Below are 21,662 nucleotides of genomic sequence, written 5' to 3' on the forward strand. Positions count from 1 at the left end.
GAGGCAAAAAGAAAACAAATATGGCAAAACTGGTTAATTACCCCGCTATGTTGTCTTTTAATAAGAGGACTGCACTGCATAAATAACGAGTACGGGAAGTCTTCAAAAAAACATAATTAATAATTTAATAAATCACGTCAAAAACATAATTTTTGACGTGTAAATAATCGAAATTTTACCAGCTACTTAAGTCTTCCGAACTAGAAAGAGATCACTTATTATTTAGAAAAAACAATAGACAATTCTCACCCCTTGCTTCCACCAAAGAATTAGTCACACAAACTACTGGTGTCCTTTATTTATTTTCTAACTGCCGTACGTGCTTGTGTGGTTAATAAAGGGCTATTATTAACTCATTATTGTTTTCCTTGTTTATGAAATGAAAACAGTGACGTTGATGGATATTGACTAAATTTACATGTAAGACAAAAATGACCGTTGAACAAAACTATTTTCTCGTGAGCATATTCAAGTTGTGCATAGAACTGAAATTGTTTATTTAAAAAAACACCTAGACTGAATTCCAAGGACAAGTTAACAGCATGCCTCCTTCGTCATACGTTCTGTAAGTGCAGCTGTTTAATAAAAATTCAAAATTAGGACTACATACATAATGACGTCTGCAAAAACGTCCAAAAATTGCACTTGTCAAAATGACCGACACGAACACAGTTATCAGCTTTTAAACGTCTTCTAACTTTACAAACACTAGTTTCTATCTAGACTAATTTCCTCGACCTTCATATTGTTTCATATATACCCTTTTTGACGATACTATGATATAGCATAAGGCGCATCATTCCTTAGAAAGTGACTCGTGACTTATAACTTAGGCATTATAAGGAATTATAAGGGAAGTCTATCCAAATTAACCCAAAGGCTGACAGACGAGTTATGTTTTATCAACAAACGTGTAATTTGCACAGTCTTTTGGACTTTGATGTCTAGAAACATAGCCGGAGTTGTTAATTTATAATGCGCAATATTGCCCTCTAAATAGCAAACTTCCAACACACTCAAATTTAACTATCAGTGCAAGGACTATGAAATAGAACACTGTAACGTTCCTCGTAACAGTGAATCCTCTGTGCCTTAAAGGACCGGTGCTACAATGAGTGAGAGCCAAAAACAAATATGACAAAACTGGTAAATTATCCTGCTATGTTTTCTTTTAATAAGAGGACTGCATTGCATAAATAACGAGTACGGGAAGTCTTTTAAAGCATAACAAAGCTGACCTAAATAAGCAATTAATTTTTGTGTAAATAAACAAAATTTTACCAGCTACTTAAGTCTTCCGAACTAGAAAGATATCACTTATTATTTCTAAAGAATAACAATAGACATTTCTCACTCCTTGCTTCCACAAAAGAATTAGTCACACAAACTACCGGTATCCTTTTTTTTAATTTTCTAACTACCGTACGTGCTTGTCTGGTTAATAAAGGGCTATTATTAACTCATTATTGTTTCCCTTGTTTATGAAATGAAAACAGCGACGTTGATGGATATTGACTAAATTTAAGAAAAAAAAATGACCGTTGAACAAAACTACTTTCTCGTGAGCATATTCAAGTTGTGCATAGAACTGAATTTGTTTATTTGAAAAAACACCTAGACTGAATTCCAAGTACAAATTAACAACATGCCTTCTTCATCATACGTTCTGTAAGTGCAGCTGTTTAATAAAAATTCAAAAACGAGGACTGTATACATAATGACGTCTGCAAAAACGTCCCAAAAAATTGCACTTGTCAAAATGACCGACACGAACACTGTTACCAGCTATTAAACATCTCTTAACTTTACAAACACTACCTACACTATTTCTATCAAGACTAATTTCCTCGACCTTCATATTGTTTCACATACCCTTTTTGATGGTACTATGATATAGCACAAGGCGCATCATTCCTTAGAAAGTGACTCGTCACTTACAAGTTAGGCACTGTAAGGAATTATAAGGGAAGTCTTTTCAAATTAACCTCAAAGGCTGACAGACGAGTTATGTTTTATAAACAAACGTGTAACTTGCACGGTCTTTAGGACTTTGATGTCTAGAAACATAGCCCCCCCCCCCCCCCCCCCCGTTAATTATAAAGACTTGTGCAAAATTTCCTTTCAAATAGCAAACTTTCAACACACTCAAATTTAACTATCAGTGCAAGGACTATGAAATAAAACAGATTAACGTTCCTTTTAACAGTGAATTCTCTGTGCCTTAAAGGGCCGGTGCTACAATGAGTGAGAGGCAAAAAGAAAACGAATATGACAAAACTGGTAAATTATCCCGCTATGTTTTCTTCTAACAAGAAGACAGCACTGCATAAATAACGAGTACAGGAAGTCTTCTAAAACATAACAAAGTGGACCGAAGTAATCAATGAATTTTTGTTTACATAACCATATTTTATCAGCTGCTTAAGTATTCCGATCTAAAAAGGGATCACTTATTATTTCTAAAGAAATAAACAATAGCTATTTCTCACTCCTTGCTTCCACGAAAGAAGTTTTCAACATAAACCATGCATGCATTGTTTTATTCTCTTTTCGCCGTACGTGCTTCTCCGAATAATAAAAGACTATTTTTCCCTAGTAGCGGAACTCCCATACCTTAGAACTTTTTGTAAACCATCGAGCCGAAATGACTGTCCGACCGACCGACCGTTCGTACGTACGCACGGATTAGGCCTGGGGACGAGGTCACCCGTGGCTATAGGAAAATAAGGAATTAACAAACTGAAATAAAGCTCAAACAAGAATAGCCTGCTGGAATGTAAGAACTATGTACAAAACCGGCAAGCTCGGCCAGGTGGTGAAGGAGTTCCATAACTATCACCTCAACATCTTGGAATCGCTGAAGCCCGATGGACAGGAACAGGACAGAGAAAACTAGCATCCGGACACACTCAATTTACTCGGACAGACCAGACGATCAACATACAGAAGGAGTGGCCCTGATCATGAGCAGGAAGATAGAGAGGACGCTTATCGAGTGGAAACCGTCAACCAAGGGTATTTCGAACTGACAGTAATAGCGTTCTATGCACCAACAGAAGACACTGAGGAGGGAGTCAAGGATGCATTTTATGATCAGGCAAGGCAATAATTGAAGATGTGCCAGCACAGCACATGCAACGGCAGCGAGCGTGTGATGGGGAAACATGGCGTAGGAAACATCAATGAAAACGGATAAGGACTGTACAATTTCTGCGAAGAAAACAACTTGGTTATAGGTGGAGCCCTGTTCCAACATAAAAGTAAACACAAGATGACGTGAACCATACCGATTGGAGCCACCAAAAGCCAAATTGACCACGTTATGATCAACAGGAAGTGTAGTGGTTCCCTACAAGATGTCAGGGCTCACAACCTGCTAGTGGGAGTAGTTTCATCGAACCTGTGCAAAGCACGAAAGAGACAAATGAGGGGGACAACAGATTGACTCTAGCAAACTGAGAGACGATCAGACCGGACAAGCCTTCAGACGAGGGCTGAAGAACCGTTTCCAATCTTGAGAGATGAACGCAGGTGAACGTCGACTCCTTTAATGAGATCTTTTTGGCGGCAGGAGAGAAAGTTCTTGGGGAGAGTTCTTAGGGAGAAAAAGAAGGAGGAATGGATACAAGAACAGACCTGGAACAAGAAGAAAAAAGGAGAGAAGAAAAAAGAATAGGGAAAGGAGAGAAATCAAGCACAGAATGAAATCCACTCGTTCAGGACGAATTCCATGAACGACTGCGTAGAGAATAATCAAAATTGGACCGAGAGGTGAGGAAAATGACCAGAACATACAGGAAAGAGTTCGTAGAGAGACTAGCAGATAAGCAAGAGGAGACCGCCAATAGACAAGACCTCGAGTATTTGAATAACAGTTTAAGAAGTAGCGACATCCCTGTTAAAGACGCAACTGGCAATGTCCTCTCGAAAGATGCAGAAAAACATACGCGATGGAAGGAACATTTTGAGAGTATTCAACACAGGAAAGAACATACACAAGTGGCAGAAATCCCACTGGTCGCAGAGGATTTGGTCACCTGCATAGATCCACCAACCTTAAAAAAGGTGAAGGTGGTCATCAAGGCCATGAAGTGTGGAAAGGCAGGCGAAGTAGATGGGGTGACAGCAGAAATACTTAAGGCTGAAGAAATAGAAACACCACGCGTACGCATTTTGACGGACATATGATATGGGAAATTGAACATATTCGTGAGGTTTTGAAGACGGTACTCATTGTCAAATTTTATAACTAAGGTGACTTGGGTAAATGCAACAACTAGAGAGGAATCACATTACTCCCTATTGCCAGCGAGGTCTTGAGCAACATCTTCCACACAAGACTGGCACATCAGACAAGAAAAGGCAGGTTTTCGCCATGGACACTCATGCTCTGAAAACATTTCCATGCTGACGCAAATCTTAGAGCAAAGTGAGAAATGGAACACCACTCTGTGTGCCAACTTCATTGATCTGGAGATGGCGTTTGACAGCATCCACCGGGATTCCCTATGAAAGATCTTAAAGGCACAATTGAATATCATCACAGCTGGTGAACGTAATCAAAATGCTGTGCAATGACTGTAATTGCCAGGTGATATGCAACACAGTGCTGACAGACACCTTCGACGTATATGTAACAACCAGCGTGAAACAGGGCTGCATTCATTCACTATTTCTGTTTATCCTGTGAATTGATTGGATCATAAGGCTAGTGACTAGTAACAGAAGACTGATGATCAGATGGACGCTAACTAGTATCTTGGAAGACCTAGACTATGCAGACGATATTGCGCTGCTCTTCCATCGATAACAGGACATGCAGGAAAAGACCAACCCCTTGGCAACTACAGTAGGGAGCTTGGGCCTCGAGATTAGTACCAAGAAGACCAGTGATTTAAGTATGAATAGTTAAACCAGCGAAGGCATCATGCTGAACGGGGAAGTAGTCAAAGATGTTGAACACTTTACCAACCTGTGTTCAATGGTGTCAACCCGCGGATATGGAGAGGACGAGATCCTAGCTCGGATTTTACAGGCAAATCAGGCTTTTGCCTCTCTGCGGAGCACTTGGAAATTCAGAAACATCAACTAGAAAAACAAGATCCAATTCTCTGAAAGCAATATATTAAACACTGTTTTGTTTGGTGCAGAATCCTGGAAAATGACCAAGATATAATATATAAATTTAGGCAAGCCTAAAAGCGGAGCTCCCCAGTTAATTATTTTGCACTTTATTGAACTCTGAATTCTGGCCATTGTAAAACTTTAAGGCTAAGAATTTTATATTCGTTTTATTTTTTTAATAAATAATACCGTATTTTCTCGATTAAACGCCGGGTCTCCAAGTTGTATTTGAAAATAAACCCCTTACACAATTATTAACGGTTTAATATGCTTTAAAAATAATGTCTAATTATATAGCTGTCAAATAGAATGAATAAAAATCATTTCTTAGAAGCATAGGGCTTAAAGTGTATATGACACGAAATGTTTTATTTCGTTTTTTGTTCGTTTAATATGTATAAATAACGGTTTCAGCGTTTAAAATCTTTCAAAATATTTTGAAATGCCTTTTTTCTCGTTCAAAATACGCGCTATTTTAGCGAAAATTTTGTCATAGCGGCGCGCGGCCAAAAAGTACGTCACGTGACCTTTGTGACGTCTACTTGTTTGATGAATTTTCAAGATGGCTGAGAGTGGAGGGAAACCGATTCGAAGAGGTGGACGATATTGTGTTGCTGGGGCGCCAAACAAACAAAGTTGCAAGAATACAAGTTACACACCGGGTATTAAAATGCACTAGTTCCCAACTGATGCAAAAGTACGGGCACAATGGGTTAAATTTGTGCAACGCCATCGCGTCGACTTTGGCGAGCCTGTCAACAAACACTCGGCCTTGTGCTCGGCTCACTTTGAGCCGAGCTGTTACTCGACGAGTTTTGGTCTATCATTAGAAGGAATGGAGGAGTGGAAGAGAAACAAAGTTTTAATAAAAGGATCGATCCCGACAAAGCACACCGTTCTGCAGGCAATTCCAGAAGAGCCATCAGATCGTAAAAGGAGACAAGTAAGTAGCTTGTTGTTGTAGCTAAGCTGTTCTTCGCAGTATTGATGCTTTCAGACTGTTTGGTTTCTTGGTGCACAGTTGTACGGATGTAGTTTGTGTTGGCTTTTTCCTTGCCTTTAACATTTGTTTCTGAAACTCACAAATGATTTAGGCTTTTAACAACGACTGTAGATATGCATGCACAAAAGCAACTTGAGCGAACCAGAAACCACAAACAAAAATTTATGTAAATGATAAGCTGTGAATTACTATAATAGAAAGGTAATAGGTTTTCGTATTTTTAGGAATTATAGCTTTAGAAACTTTACTTTTCTCGTGAAAGGAAAGCTTGAGATCGAAAATACAAGCTATAAATGGTGTAATTTATATATAACTAAGGTATTAGCTTTCTGAAAACAGCCCAAACCGAATAAGCTGTAAATTATTTCAGCCAAATGATGTTTTGTTCTTTCTTTGTAGCTGAGGCGTGATGTTCTGTCTGAGTTTGAGCCAAGCTGTGCAAAGAGGAAGAAAAGGTTTCATGCAGAAACATCAACTGCATTGACAGCCATAGATACTGCACCAACAGTGACCACACCAGCAGTAGCCACAGCAACAGTGTCAGCAGCACTGACAGGTGCAACAGATGCACCAGCGGAGGAGAGTGGAGATACATGTATGGATCTAGAGATCCCATTTGTGCCTACTGACACACCTGAACCAATGCCTACCCCAAGTACTCCTAGCAGTTCTGCTACCCTAGTCGCTGCTGAAACCCCTTTAACATCGTTTTCGACACCATCACTTCAGCCAGACAGTGGGTCTTGTACCAGCTCTGGATTTTGTGGCCACAAGGAAAAGTGTGAAAGGCTGACAAGGACAAACAAAAGATTAAAAAGAAAAATCACCGAATTGAAACAAGACATCAAAAAACTTAAAAGCGTAAGTGGTGCAAAATACATGTATAAGCTATTCATAATATTTACATGACACATGAAGGTGGTCTTTGAAGTTACATGTACATGGCCAGTCATAGGCCAAAATTTGAGAGCTACTTGTCACAATGGCAAGCGTGAATGAGTTTGTTGTGTTGTTGTTTTAGTGCTGTGATACACATTGAACTTCATGTTTACCGGTATGTTACTTATCCAAATTTTCAGAAATGAGATGTAATTTTGGCCGGTTGACATTGGTTTTGAACCAGTTAGCCAAACCTAAAAAGATAAATATTTATTGTAGTGACATCTTTTTCAACATCTTTTAATCTTTTTCTTGTTTTCCGTTATAGAAAATTCCTGACACTGAGTCAGAAAATGAAACTACCTGGGAACCTCAAGAAGATGATCAAGACCACTACACCTGGTTTAGCACTGGTCCAGAGACTACTGACAGTGAACCAGTAAAGAATGAAAATGACTGGGATCCACAAGGTGATACTACAGAAAGTGAAGCTACTGAAGAGATCGACAACGATGAAGTGTCAGAGGAATCTTCCCAGCGAGATATCAGGTGCTGTTAGACTTTCTATACCTATATCTATACCATTTTGTTCTTTGTTTAAAATTCAAATAAATTTGTAAATTTATAACAGAATTTTTTCTATCTGAGTCATGGTGAAATTGTATGGGATTGGCAATTCATTGTTGCCAAAGATATTTCTTCACTTAAAATATTATGTTTGTGATAAGATTAGTTGTGTAAATTTTCAAACCAGTTTCATTCTTACAGTTTTGTTTAAGATCATTATTTATGATAAGGAATATGAGACAAAAGAAAATAAAGACAAAATCAACTGGTTTCAAAACTTGTAAACCAATTTATATTATTAAAACACAAAAGCTATGATTTCCTTCTCAGAAATGTTGATATCATAATGTGTTTTTTGAAGATTTTAATTTAATGCCAACCAATTTTTTGCTTTTTCTCAACAGCATTGATCCTGATACACCAGAATATGATGAACCTAAATTCATTGTATTTTATCGAATGCTTCTCAGCCTGTTTACACTGTTTTGCTTTAACTGCAAATGGAACAGTCCATCTGCATCAATGCGACAAGATGGGACCATGGTGACCGTCACCCAGAGTTGTCTGCACTGCAACAAAGAATTTGTGTGGAGGTCCCAGCCACTCATCCTCGGAAAGTACCCTGCTGGGAATATCTTGTTGAGCTTTGGAGTGTTAATGGCTGGAGCATCTATTAACAAAATCTTACTTGTGTTTCGCCATATGGGCCTCTGTGTTTATTCCGCCCGTACCTTTTTCAGGCACCAAAAGTCATTCCTCTTCCCCATTGTGCTTCACTACTGGGAAACTTACCGTGCGGCCCTTATCCAGAAGCTGAAGGGATTGAAAGAGGTAGCATGGAGTGGTGATGGTCGCTTTGACTCAATGGGACATTCTGCTAAATATGGCGTTTACACAATGTTCTGCACAACTTTAATGAAAATTGTTCATTTTGAGTTAGTCCAAGTAAGTGTGCACACCACTGTGTATTGTTTTCAAAATTCCTGGTTAAAAAAAGGGACAACTAAATTCCTGTTTCCAAAAAAGGACAACTAACAAAAGCAAAATTTATTGACCAAGTTTTCCTTTTTTACTCCTCCTAACCTAAAATTCACTTTACCAAACACAAATAAAACAGTTGATTAACAAAGGCAAACTGTATCATCAGTAAAGGACACACTCAACATACATTTCCATAATACTGTACCTCATCTATACCAATATCAACAATGCCGTCCTGTTCTATTACTTAGGCCAATGAAGCAGGGAACAGTCCTGGAACTGAAGTAGAAGGGGCAAAGAGATGTTTTCAATATCTTCAGCAGCTTGGTTTGTCAATTTCCATCTTTGTTTCTGACCGCCACAGGAGCATCGCCAAGTGGGTTCGAGAAAACTGTCCCAATACAGTTCACTACTATGATATTTGGCACATAGCGCGTTCAGTGTCAAAAAAGTTGCTTGGTGCCAGTAAAAACAAAGGCTGTGAGGTAATCAAAGACTGGATAAAGGGAGTACGTCGCCACATCTACTGGTGTGCAACATCAACAAAAGCAGGTTTCCAGGCCCTAATAATAGCAAAGTGGAAGTCGTTCATCCGCCATGTTTCAAACAAACATAGCAACCATCCAGATGAACTGTACAAAGAGTGCAACCATGGAGTTCTGGAACCCAGAAGATGGATTAAAGTTGGTAAGAATCCTTTTTGAGGAAGGGGGTGGTGGATGGTTAAATACAAAAATTTTAATTATATGTGCCATAACTGAATCAAAATTTCTTCTGGGGGAAGGGGGTGGGGGGGGGGGGGGTATGTCAGGGGTGCTTCTTATCCAAAAATCCAAAATATGATATTTTTTTGCAGGACAAACCTAGAATACCTAAAGTTCTGAAACTACAGTTTTTATACTGTCTGAAAGTTGTTTTTATATTTTTTTCTAGGAACTTTGGCATATGACAAGCTAAGTAGCCTGCTGTATAAAACTGCACTTGTCAATGACATCAAGAAGTTATCCCCAGATGCGCAAACAAGTTGCCTAGAAGGCTTCCATGCCACCTTAAATTACTGGCATCCAAAGTTAATTTGTTACTCTTGGATGGGATCTCTCTGTAGGTATGTTTGCACAAAAAAAGACATGGATGATTATTAGAAAACATACATGTATTGACAGAAATAGTACACAAGAGTCAGTTACTCATAACTACTGTGTACAATATTCACTGGTTTAAATACCGAGACAATCATTTATGCACATCTAAAAGATATTAAATAAACATTTTAACAAAGGTTGCTGCTGAATATAACATGAAATCAAAATGAGGCTATATTGTCACACACTCCATCCTCTCTTTCTTCTCCAGGCACATATTGGCCATCTTGCACTTCAATGAAAACATTCACAGGGAGACACAGGTGTCGAAGGATGGAAAGGAGTACATAAGAGTCACCTATCCAAAGTTCAAACTTGGTGAAGAGGTAGTTCGAGAAGTGGCTTCTCCACCCACTTACGGTAAGAAATAAACTGCCATGTTAGACTGACTATTTAGTTCAAGTACAAATTTTAAAGGAGCATTTTTGGGATGTCTACATTGTATGTTATAATAGTAACAGAAGGTCATGCATCTCTGTATCATAATTTGTTTATAAATCAAATTGGTAGTAATACTGAATATGACTTATTCTTAGGTTATGTTGACAAGCTGAAACACCTGTTGTTTACGCTACCAAAATGCGAAATGGAGAAGGTATTACAGAAGTACTCTGCAAAGACACCAGAGCCTCTGAATAGGCAGTTCCCGGACAGATTAAGTAAGGAAGAAGCTGTGCTGAGCTTTAAAGCTAGGAAGCAAAAGAAGAAAACTTCACTATTTCCATCAAGTAAGTTCCTAGTTGCAATCCTTATTACCATATGCTGGCTTGAAACAAAAATATTGAGTAAAGTTGAATCGAACTCAAACCTCCCACCAACTGGAACCTTTTCCGATTCCGATCCAGGTTGTTTTCTTACTAATTTTACCCGTGATTGCTCAACTCCAGAAATCTAAAACCTTTTTCGATTTCCCTTGAAGATTCAAGTTATCGAGATTCAACTGTACTGCTTCTCTTGCGGTGTTAACGGGACCTCCTAAATGGGGCCAACAACAGGACACAACCCAAAAAGAAAACACAAGGCAAAGATTAACTTCATAACAAACTGAAAGTTATTTATTTCCAAAAATCTATAGATGTACACATCTCTGTATATGCTCTCTAAAGTATGCAAATATTGTATTATATCAGCAAATTTTGATCATTATACAGGTGCAGAACAAAGTGTCTTGCAGCAGAATACTGCCAGTTCATCAAGCCGTGGTAGGAAGACAAGTCGCAGAGGACGCCCCAGAAAAAAATGATCTAGAGTTTGTGAATATAGTGTCAATTTTAAATCCCACTCTTTAGAGGGTATGATCTAGTTTTTGTAAAAATGTAGTTTCAATTTTGAAAACCCACTCTTTAGAGGGTATGTTCTAGTTTTTTGTGAATAAAGTTTCTATTTTGAAACTCACTCTTTTGAAGGTATGATCTAGTTTTTGTGAATGAAGTTTTAATTTTGAAACCCACTCTTTAGAGGTGTATGATCACCGTAGTGATTCGATTAAGCGCCCGGGGCGCTTATTTATTTTTGGCACCTCAAGGAAGGGCGCTTATTCATTTTTTGAGAAACCACCAAATGTTCAGAAAATTTGAAAGAAACAAATTGTTCAAAGTTTAGTTACGTTTAAAAGAATTGTTCATTTTAGCAGTGAATATATACATGTATGATACGATGAATGTTCATGAGTTTATCTAGTCGACGACATCAGAGGGGGAAGTTATCCAAAATAGACTGAGGGCGCTTATTAGAATGGGGGCGCTTATTGACAAAATCACATTTGAAGGGGCGCTTATTGGAAGGAGGGTGCTAAATCGAATCATTACGGTAGTCTTTGTGAATAAAGTTTCAAATTTGAAACCCACTCTTTAGAGGGTATGATCTAGTTTTTGTGAATAAGGTTTCAATTTTGAAAACCCACTCCTTAGAGGCTATGATCTAGATTTGGTGAATATTGTCAATTTTGGATCCCACTCTTTAGAGGGTCATAGCAAGTTGTTTTGTTCAAAAAGGCACATCCTATAACACTCAGAGGGATGACAGATTAATAATTTCCCCTGCATTGGGTGGTATAAATACAATGTAATTATTTCCTGGAGCAATCAAATTCATAAATTATTTTTGAATCAAGATAGTCGTTGTTTGCTATTCGCCAAAACAAGTTGTACACATTTTAGTGTAAGGACGTTGTAAATTTTTAATAAACACCAGAAGTCTGCTGGAAGCAGAAAGTGAGTTTACCCAATAGCAAAAAGTTTTTTTTATTATGTGATTAGTCTGCATTAGAATAAAAATCCTTGCATATTTAAATTCACAATGGCAACAGTTTTTATTTACTTTCTTACAGTGTAAAAATTTGTAAGTAAATGCGGATCTATGCTATGTACATGTAAACAGCTTTATAGGAATTCTTACTCAATGTTCTGGTCTTTGATTCTTAAAATAAATTGTGTTGAACGTTGAAAAAAATGATTTGTTCTTTGGGGATTACTTCTCCCTTTCCAGAGCAGTGGCATACCCTCTTGACTGATTGGATGGGTATTTCTTTCTTATGCTGTGGTATACACAAGCTGGCAAGGGCCTGGTATTCTCCCATCCCATATAGCCACAAAGCCATCTCACAGTCCACCTGTAGGCAACAGCTCTAACAAACCTAGAAAGAAAACAAATAATATGCATTTGTAATTGAAGTACAAACAGTTTGAAATGATTCGCGCGACTAGAATGCAGAAAAAACTCTTCGATCGTATGAGAACGCTTGCTACGCAGGCCACGGCTGATAAAGGAATTATTCCCGAAATGTTTTGCCTCACTCTGAACTTGGCACTTTCAAAACACGTACAGTTGAATCCCGATATCTCGAAACTTCAAGGAAAATAAAAAGAAGGTTCGAGACATCGGCAGTTTGAGTTTCGCGGGTAAAATTAGAAAGAAAACAATCTGAAGGGGAATCGAGTAAGCGAGAGGTTCGAGTTTGAGATTCTACTGTGCAATCAACTTGTTTAGTTGCCGTAACGTTTTGAAGCATAAAGGTCGAAAAAATATAGCGTATCTTCATGAGTTAAGTTGTCAAGTAAGTGTAGCATCCCAGGTGTTCTGAACGAAGACGAAATCGAGTAGAAACTGTAGTTTACTCTTGTAATAATATACTGTAGAACAACTTACTCGTTTTGTGATGCCCCGCCACGACGCCGATATGATTTGCCGCAAGTGTCGCGTAGTAGTGGAGCGACTTGGAGAAGTACAGCCCTGTTAGTAATGGCATCGAAGTCTTCGTGCTTCGTAATGCATTTTATCCTTTCTATTGATCCGTCAAAAAGCATCTTGCTCGATGAACTGACCACTTCTCTGCAACATCGGTACTCCAGCGAACCAACCAAGGTTTCATCAGAACAAAGCTCACAGCAACACCTGAACAAGGAAAAAAGGAAAGTCAAGAAAGTCTTATCTTTCGGAATAAATAGTATTTTAGAAAATAATATGACTTACCATGAATCAACGCTCACAGCTTTCTCGTATCTAGCTTCAAGGACGGCAGGAGAAAGTCCATCGGGATCTGCTTCATCTTCGTCCATACTCGTGTCTTCATCATCTGTATTGGCGAGTGGTTCGTCTCTATACGGACTTATTCGGCCTTCCACGATTCCCCACTCTTCTCCTGACTCTTCCAGTTCTTCACTTTCTTCGGCACTTTCTACAGGGTCGTAGGAACTACTTGTATCTGTGTCACTAGACATTTTTATGCTCACAACCAAGCGAAGTTTCACCTCTGTTCTTGCTTAACAGCTGACTGACTTACAAACAAGTATACGTCACCATAGCGTCACCAGGCGGTAAACTCGTTCCCAGTCCCCGACAAAATTTTAAGCTAAATTCTGCGACATTTCGGAGGCAAAAAATGACGGAAAATTTTTTTTTGGCAAATTTTAACTATGAATCCTTTATCTAAGCATATCAACGAAAGAAAAAAGCCAATAAAAAATTTCGTGTCATATACACTTTAACAAAACTCCTAAATTCAAATAAACGCCGGCCCTATCGGGCCAAGTTTGAAATAAACGCCGGGGACGTTTAATCGAGAAAATACGGTAATTGACATTTTTCCTTATTTCTTTTTTACCGTGTCGGGGGTGGGGGGGGGGGGGTACTCCCTAAAATTTACTATGGGGGTGTGCCGTTGCGTTGCTGAGACTCTGGACCTGTTCCAGAGACAAAAGGTTCAATTTGGGACCCTGTTCCAGACAAACACTGCAAAGAAGGTACCCTGTTCCAGCAATATCCACAATGGAAATATATGAAGATAGATATAAAAACACTACCGTACATCACAAAGCTCTCACTTGACTTCGTCTGTGGCTTGGAGATAAAGCGATGAAAGGAGCGGAGTTTCATAGCTATATACTTGATAGTGTTTAATCAGGATTCTGGGAAAACAATCAACCCTGTTCCAGAGTCAAAAGGGTGATTTGTATACCCTGTTTCAGAGTCAGAGAGACAAAACGCATACCATGTTGAGCGGCACATACCCGTATAGCTCTTATATGGGAGTACCATCCCCCCCCCTCCGGGTACCGTGTACAGCAACACCAAATAAGAGAACAAACAAAATCAATCAAAATGTTATAATTCCACCGAAAGCATTATCATAAAGAAGTCTGGATGGGAAATTATGTTGCAAAACGGGCAATTATGTTACCTTCATGTAGAAAAAAGGAGGGAGGAGTAGGGCTGCATGTCGGGGTAGATAGGCATATCACATGGCAAATTAGGCATTTTTGTTGTTGCTTTACCAGCTTTAAAAGAAAGAAAAAATCACTTTACATTTAGAGTATAAAGGAAATAACAAACATCTACATTTATAATAAGGTTGATTTTAATTTTTTTCATTCACTCATTTATTCATTTTCATTTTCACTATTTGCCTATATTTTAATTTTGAATGGAAATGGCAGAGGTTATAGCTAATGGTTTACAGCATGTTGCCCAAACCAAGCTAACTCCAAGCAAACCGGAGTGAAAGCTAACCACAAGCAAACTAGAGTGAAAGCTAACCGCAAGCAAACCAGATGAATAAAGCTAACTGCGAGCAAACAGGGGTGAACCTAACTCCGGAAACAAAGAAGTGACATTCTGTCATTCCACCGAACAGGGTCACCCCATCGCCAACCCCCCCCCCCCCAAAAAAAAAAAAAAAAAAAAAAAGAAAAGAAGAAGATAGCACCTTGTTCACTTTTACATGTCTTTTGACTCCCCTTCATCTTAAGGGGTTTCACTTCACTTACAGAAAAAAAGCAAAAATTCTGGGAAGCTAGAATATTGTTTGTGAGTCTCAAACTCAGTTTTGTTATTTGATTACCCAGAAAAAAATAGAATCATGTCTGCTTGTGTATAAAACTATGCAAGAAAAAATATAACATCAATACTTTGACTACTCTTTTAAAAATTTGTTTGTATTATTGTCCACATCTTTATGGAGTCATGTTGCCCATTTGTCATGGAGTTCACAAAGTAAGCAAGTGAGTCACAATTTGGTTGCTACATGGTACCTTATGGATACTGCAAATTTTATCTGGCTTTAGAATATTTCACTTATTTTAAAAATATAGCTGTTCTTATAAATTGTACACAGCATACAATACATAAGAATGAAATTGGTAATGTATACTGCTTGCAATAACGGTTTTAAACTCACCTATACTTTAGAATTACAGTACCACCAGTTTCAGCATATTACTAATCCAAATTCAAATAATTACATTGCTTTGTAACTCCACTACCTCCCCCAAAGTCAACCAAAGATCTTATCATATAATTAGACAACTACATGTAAGTCCTGTGTAGTTGAGGGCTCAAAACATTTGGACACTTGCAGGTCATGTTAACTTGCCAAACAGATTTTAGCTTGGTCACATGTGGTTTCTTACCAGTCAAAACATTGAAAATAGCAATTTTAAACTACCACCATTTCTGCTGTTACTGTTTTCGCTGCATATTTTTGAAAAGATCACTTCATAATGCCCTTGTTACATCTAACAAGATGTGAAAGTGACAGGTCAATCAAGAAGTCGTTTTCTGAAGTACACTGTAAATAGGTTAACATTTAAAATCTAAATTTTGCTTATTTGCAGCTTTTCTTGATTTTAATTTACATGTAATTTACTAGTCTCTTAAAAATAGCATCATGACGACACCCAAACATCGAGCTGGATTTAATCTTTCCTGTTTTCTATTTATGTCCTTAATTGTCCTTGTCTGTTTTTGTGTCTGTGGCACTGCAAACTCTGCAACTCATGTTAACCCTGAAAAAAGTCAAATGCCACATATTAAATTAAAATTGATTAATTGTCATCAATATCAATAATTTATAAAACAAAACACTTAACTTGAGCTTGTTTAACTGAAGCCAAACCACTGGATGCAAAAGGATCCATTAGATATTTAACAGAGATGGATCAGCACAGACTATTTTTTTTACTGATAACTGCAAAGTCAACTAAATATTTTAATAAACTCAAAGCATCACTGCAAACCCTAACACCCCCTCTTACCGGTAATTAAAAGGTTTGGCCTTTAATCAACCCCCCTCCCCCTCCCGCTAGCCCTTTTGGAACTTCCATTGACCTTACATGGGATGGATCTGAATATTTGGGTTTTCCTTGGTATAAGAACCTGTGAAAAATGTCTGTTTTGAAGCTATTGTTTTCCTGCTCCATGTTGTTTTGAGGCTCTTTGATGCCTTGTTTCACTGGTTCATACACTGAGGATGAGCTGGCCATGGATTTCTGCCATAACCACACATTGGAATTTGTGAGGAGTTTGTGAGGGGAGGTGACATTCAAACCATTTAACCTTCCACAGTGAGGATAGGGTATAGATATTTTCTGGTACAAGATCTAGGCATTTCATGAAAACATACTTTTAGTGAAATATTAATTATTTAAATTGTCTACTAATACATTGTAGTTGTTTTGAATGTCATTGAAGAGAGACAAACTAACTCCCGAGTTAGGATTTCGAGTTAGGATTTCAAGTTGGATTTTTGAGTTGGATTTTCGAGTTGGATTTTTGAGTTAGGATTACAAGTTGGATTTTCGAGTTGGATTTTCGAGTTGGATTTTTGAGTTAGGATTACTAGTTGGATTTTCGAGTTGGATTTCGAGTAAGGATTTCGAGTTGGATTTTCGAGTTGGATTTTCTAGTTAGGATTTCGAGTTGGATTTTCGAGTTAGGATTTCGAGTTGGATTTTTTTTGACAAAGCAAAACCCATTACAATTATTGAAAGCTAACCATAAACAGGCTAACTGGAGTGCATAGTAGGCTAACCAAAGTGAATAGTAGGCTAACAGGAGTGTGTAGTAGGCTAACCGGAGTGCATAGTAAGCTAACTGGCGTGTATAGTAGGCTAACCGGAGTGCTTAGTACGGTAAGCAATTTGAAAATCCAACTCGAAATCCTAACTCGAAATCTAACTCGAAATCCAACTCCAAAATCCAACTCGAAAATCCAACTCGAAAATCCAACTCGAAATCCTAACTTGAAATCCAACTCGAAATCTTAACTCGAAATCCAACTAGAAATCCAACTGGAAAATCGAACTTGTAAATCCAACTCAAAATCCTAACTCGAAATCCAATTTGAAATCCTAACTCGGTGAATAGGCAACCTCCATTGAGGAGTTGAATAATGAATGCAAATATTTCACAAAGTAAGAAGATCAGCAGCAACCAAATGCAGATTAAAGCAGCTGGGTAAAAAAAGAACGAAACTGAATAAAAACATATTTCAATTATAACTAATATAAACTAGATACCTGATTTACTTTGCTGTTGTCCACTTTGCACAGAGCATTCTATACCAAGTTCAACAAAACTTGACTGTAGCCAGTAGGTATTGTTCATTCATTGCGGCTTAATGGCAGAATATAACACTACCTAAAAGAAGGATTGACATAATAATCTATTAAAAACCACCACACTAGCTCTAATTAATGGCCCTGTTTATAAAAAGAATTTATAAAAAATTCTGTCTTATTTAATGGATCTCATCAAAAATAATAATATTAGCCTCTTTCGTTTATACACTCAGTGTAGTGACCCTTCCTTCCTACAATGGGATATTTAGCTTTTCTACTTGGAGATTTCTTGTTAACTTACTTGTATAGAAAAAACATTGCCATTGCAAAGATACACATTCAACACTGTCATGGTGATAGTCAATGTAAGTTTGCATACACAGCTGCATACAGTGTCTAAAATGGCATGAATTACAAGTAGAGCGAACAATTGTGTTTTATAAAATTACTCAAAATAATTAACTAAGATAGTTTTATGTGGAAATAAACTGAGTTTTTTTTTTGTTTCTGCTAAGGTGTGGTAAAAACGTGTCAACGCAAGAAATTCGCAACGTAACGATCTCTTAGCGTATTCGTCCACGACCCTAAAATAGTTCGTTCAAACGAATTCCAACAGCGAGTAAATAAGAATAAATAGATGAATTAAAAAAACTAAAAACACTAAGTTTAGCTGGGAGTTTAAATAAAAACATTAAGTCATTAACAGCTCATGAATTAATCGGAGGCGAAGCGGCCGCAGTTTTTCGTATTATCCAACCGCGTAGTACATGTGTAAGCATATAATTACAGATTTTCACAAAAAACATGGACTTAGCGTATTCAGTAAAGTCAAAGTTTGTTACCTCATATTTGAAGTCGGAGAATGCTTGTCAATTAACAGCAATTCAGCAGGGCAAAGCTTTTAACCAGCTCATGAATTAATCGGAGGCGAAGCGGCCGCAGTTTTTCGTATTATTATCCAACCGCGTAGTACATGATATGTGTAAGCTATAAATTATAACTTACTCCAGCACCACCGACCTTTGAATTATCTGCGAAGGTCTATTTCAGCCTTTTCCATCCGTGTAGCTATTGACACTTCTTTTTTCCTTCATTTCAGTTAATTGCATTTAGCTCAATTACTAGAGCTGGTCAGCCGCCGAAACGGTAGAAACTCGCTCGCTCTCCACCTGTGCCATTTTTTCGGATCTCCCCGTAAGCCCTTATCGTTTGCCATAACTTCCATGATGTGTAAAGCCTTTAGACGGGGTAGACCGAGAAATATTTACGTAGACATTTCTTTTTCCTGCTCGGTTTCTCCTTGTGCTTCGTTCAGCTTTCAAACTGACCGGGTTGTTCACTTTGTCCTTCATGTAAATCTAAATGGACTGACCATGGAAAAGTACTTGCGCCCGCGGACCAATAGCAATGCTATCACTTGGTCAGCGGTCAACTTCAAAAAAACACGCGTCCTTGACTAGTTCTAAACCTGAGCCCGCGATATGGTCATGTGATACTGGTCAGCGGATACGTTGTTTTGACAGCTGTCAATTGACCATAAAATGGATGTCCAATATCAAAGATCTTAGTCGATTACCTCACTCATTTCTGGTTAACGAAGGAGGCAGAAGATTGTCTCCCCTCCCCCCTCTGCTTGGGTTGCCTTGGGACTCCCCTCCCCCTCCCCGAGAGTCTGTACGCGCGCGCGCGGTCGGGCGTACGCACCAAATTTTTTCGGCCTCCTGGGTTTACAAAAATTCTCTCGTACCCGCATTACCCATGGTGCTCCGCTCCGCGCGCTGGCGCGCGCTGAGGAGCTCCGCTATTAGCCTCAAGAGTTTTTCAGAACAGGTGCCGCGAAGGATTCCCCGCATATTTTGGACGAACACAATCTCAAGCTAAAAGCTGCGTAGAATAAATAATGAGAACAGAGTCCACCACCCATCAAGTGCAGCGAAGGAAATGAAGATTGATTGGCCATGTCCTTCGTGTGGCGCCTACAGCCCTACCGATAGTCGCCCTCAGAGGGACCCCTGATAGCCGTAGAGGTCGCCCAAAAGAAACCAAGAGGAGAACAATGCAAAGAGAAATGAAATACAACGGACAAACCTGGGGCAACCTCGAAAATACAGCGGCCGACCGTAGCCAATGGCGCCATCTGGTTGAGGCCTCATGTGCACTCATGCCCGAAGAGGAATAAATAAGTAGGTTTGTGAATCGAAACCTTCAATAGTTCAATTCAAGCGATATTCTGCGTTTAGTAGATCAAACACTAGATTATGCTAAAACAATTAGACTTCTCGCTCTCTGTTTCTATCGACTCTAATAGCTGGCTCAGACCTCCACCCCTCTCCAACTATCAGCCGATAGAACCCTCGAACTTGCGCATTCCGTCTAATTGTAAAATAGAAAACAATTGGAGAACCAGTTAGATTTTTAATAGACATGGCTGAGATTGTACAAATTTTCGATAGACGGCCCTGGGAGCGCACGCAACGTAATTTAGGAATCTTGTTCCTCTAAAGTATGTTTGCGTAGCTTTAGCTGAGCTCTGATTTTGGAATATTAAAACACAGCAATTCCATTTGGGATCGTATTGGCCGCTTGTTTCTATTTCAAAAATGGACAGCTCAAATGTGAAAACCTAAAAAGTATTATCCCAGCAAAGGTTAGGGAGTACCAGCCACAGCCCACTACGAGCCAACTATCATCCGATAGGAGCCCCAAGCGTGTCGTCTTATTGTTAAATATAAAGGCAATTTGTTTTATTCTATGTCATGTAATTTAATCAGCATACAATATTTCAATAGCGAGAGGACAATACCATTTGGTTACGTGCTGCCGTTTAATACTGAAATTTCATTAGGCCAATTTTCGATACATTAATATTTTAGCTAGCTGCTGAGACATTTTTAATCCAACCTTAACCTTAATGCGTTTTTTCTGTTTCATTTCTCTAAAACTCGAAGTCAGGTTAGAATTATAATACAAAAAAATCGAGATAAGAATATTCTCCTAATAAGTTGCTAAAGTGATATTACTGACAATTTTAATAGATACAATCTTTTTTATACTGTTTCTGGGTTCTGAATCCGGGTCAGAAAGTTACTTGTATATTCCTTGTTTTAAGTTCAGCATAAAGACAACTTTGCATTAAAAAAAGAAATAAAAAATTAAAAAAAAATTAAACAATTAAAAGTTAAAAAACTCTCAGATATACACAGGGTGACCTGGAGTCTACCAGACCGGTCCATATTTGACCACGGGCCTTTGCAATGACCTGAATGATTTCAAACACAATACAGAAATAAAATACAAACTGAATTATTCTAACTATGATTGTTTTTTGTTGTTGTTGTTTTCAACGCATAAAAGGTCGGATTATGCTAGCAGTAATAAACTGAAATAAAAGCTTAAAATGATGCTCGTTTTTGCTAAATTGTGCTTATAATTATGCTAGCACAATCTACCAAAGCCTACACCCCTCCCCCCCCCCCCCCCCGCCCCCTTGTACCTCCGAGGGTAGCCTAAAATCTTTCACTTCCCTCAGGCGATAAATAATGACCGGTCCTTTAGCCCATACATTTTCTTAAATTTTTTGGGGCAAATTTCAGTCTCAACGTTCTTATAAAAACTGGTTCTTATAAAATAAAACAAGTGTATGCACCATAATCCAAATTAAAAGTCAACACACAGTGTCATTGCAGAATTTATTGAATTACCTTGAACCACTGAATTATACAGACAATCTACAAATAATAATCAAAATGGCAAAAATTATTGATTTCAAATGAACAATAACTTGCAATCAAAATTAAATCGATATAAAGCTTGTTTATTTATACAGCCCTGAAGAATTCCGAATCAACAACGACCCTTGCTACTTTGACACGGCTGCTCTTAAAGTTGGAAACTTTCGAGGGATTATTATGTTTGCACTTGGAGCAAACATGCTCAGCCTGTCTTCTACGTCGCTACTTTCACAATCAGGTAAAGGGGAAGTATCACGAGGATTGTGATTGTTTTTTGTCGTAAATGTGGTGTTATTACATATGTATCTCTTCTTAATGGTTTAAAAAATAATCCAATAACACAAAGAGGACGATATCGACCGAATTATTGAAAGAAAAAAGAAAAAAATCATAATCGTTT

At 38.2% G+C, this 21,662-nt stretch overlaps 2 protein-coding genes and 1 long non-coding RNA gene across 4 annotated transcripts; 1 reads left to right on the top strand and 2 right to left on the bottom strand.

Moving 5' to 3' along the window:
* Positions 1–5,858: 5,858 nt before the first annotated feature.
* On the top strand, positions 5,859–12,054 carry LOC144666088 (uncharacterized). Of its 2 annotated transcripts, XR_013573118.1 has the most exons (10): positions 5,859–6,067; positions 6,527–6,988; positions 7,335–7,555; positions 7,978–8,518; positions 8,806–9,241; positions 9,488–9,659; positions 9,908–10,056; positions 10,233–10,424; positions 10,848–11,046; positions 11,103–12,054. XR_013573118.1 is itself a non-coding variant. In XM_078527435.1 (9 exons), the coding sequence occupies exons 1-9, from the start codon at positions 5,960–5,962 to the stop codon at positions 10,937–10,939; spliced, it is 2,373 nt and encodes a 790-aa protein (XP_078383561.1). In that variant the 5' UTR covers positions 5,859–5,959; the 3' UTR covers positions 10,940–12,054. The 2 variants fall into 2 exon arrangements, 1 of the variants encoding a protein (XP_078383561.1); XM_078527435.1 differs by having other exon boundaries at positions 10,848–12,054.
* Positions 11,962–13,478, bottom strand: LOC144666089 (uncharacterized). Its single transcript, XM_078527436.1, has 3 exons — positions 13,168–13,478; positions 12,844–13,089; positions 11,962–12,331 (listed from the first exon to the last, which is right to left on the bottom strand). Exons 1-3 carry the CDS (start codon positions 13,413–13,415, stop codon positions 12,166–12,168), a joined length of 660 nt encoding a protein of 219 aa, XP_078383562.1. The 5' UTR covers positions 13,416–13,478; the 3' UTR covers positions 11,962–12,165.
* A 1,629-nt stretch (positions 13,479–15,107) lies between these two features.
* LOC144666500 (uncharacterized) lies at positions 15,108–18,405 on the bottom strand. Its single transcript, XR_013573203.1, has 3 exons — positions 18,374–18,405; positions 17,490–17,610; positions 15,108–15,977 (listed from the first exon to the last, which is right to left on the bottom strand). It is a non-coding gene; the product is annotated as an uncharacterized LOC144666500 (long non-coding RNA).
* Positions 18,406–21,662: the final 3,257 nt, after the last annotated feature.

The sequence above is a fragment of the Oculina patagonica genome, chromosome 9, assembly GCF_052425735.1.
Source record: "Oculina patagonica isolate OP01 chromosome 9, crgOcupat, whole genome shotgun sequence".
NCBI classification, from domain to species: Eukaryota; Metazoa; Cnidaria; class Anthozoa; order Scleractinia; family Oculinidae; genus Oculina; species Oculina patagonica.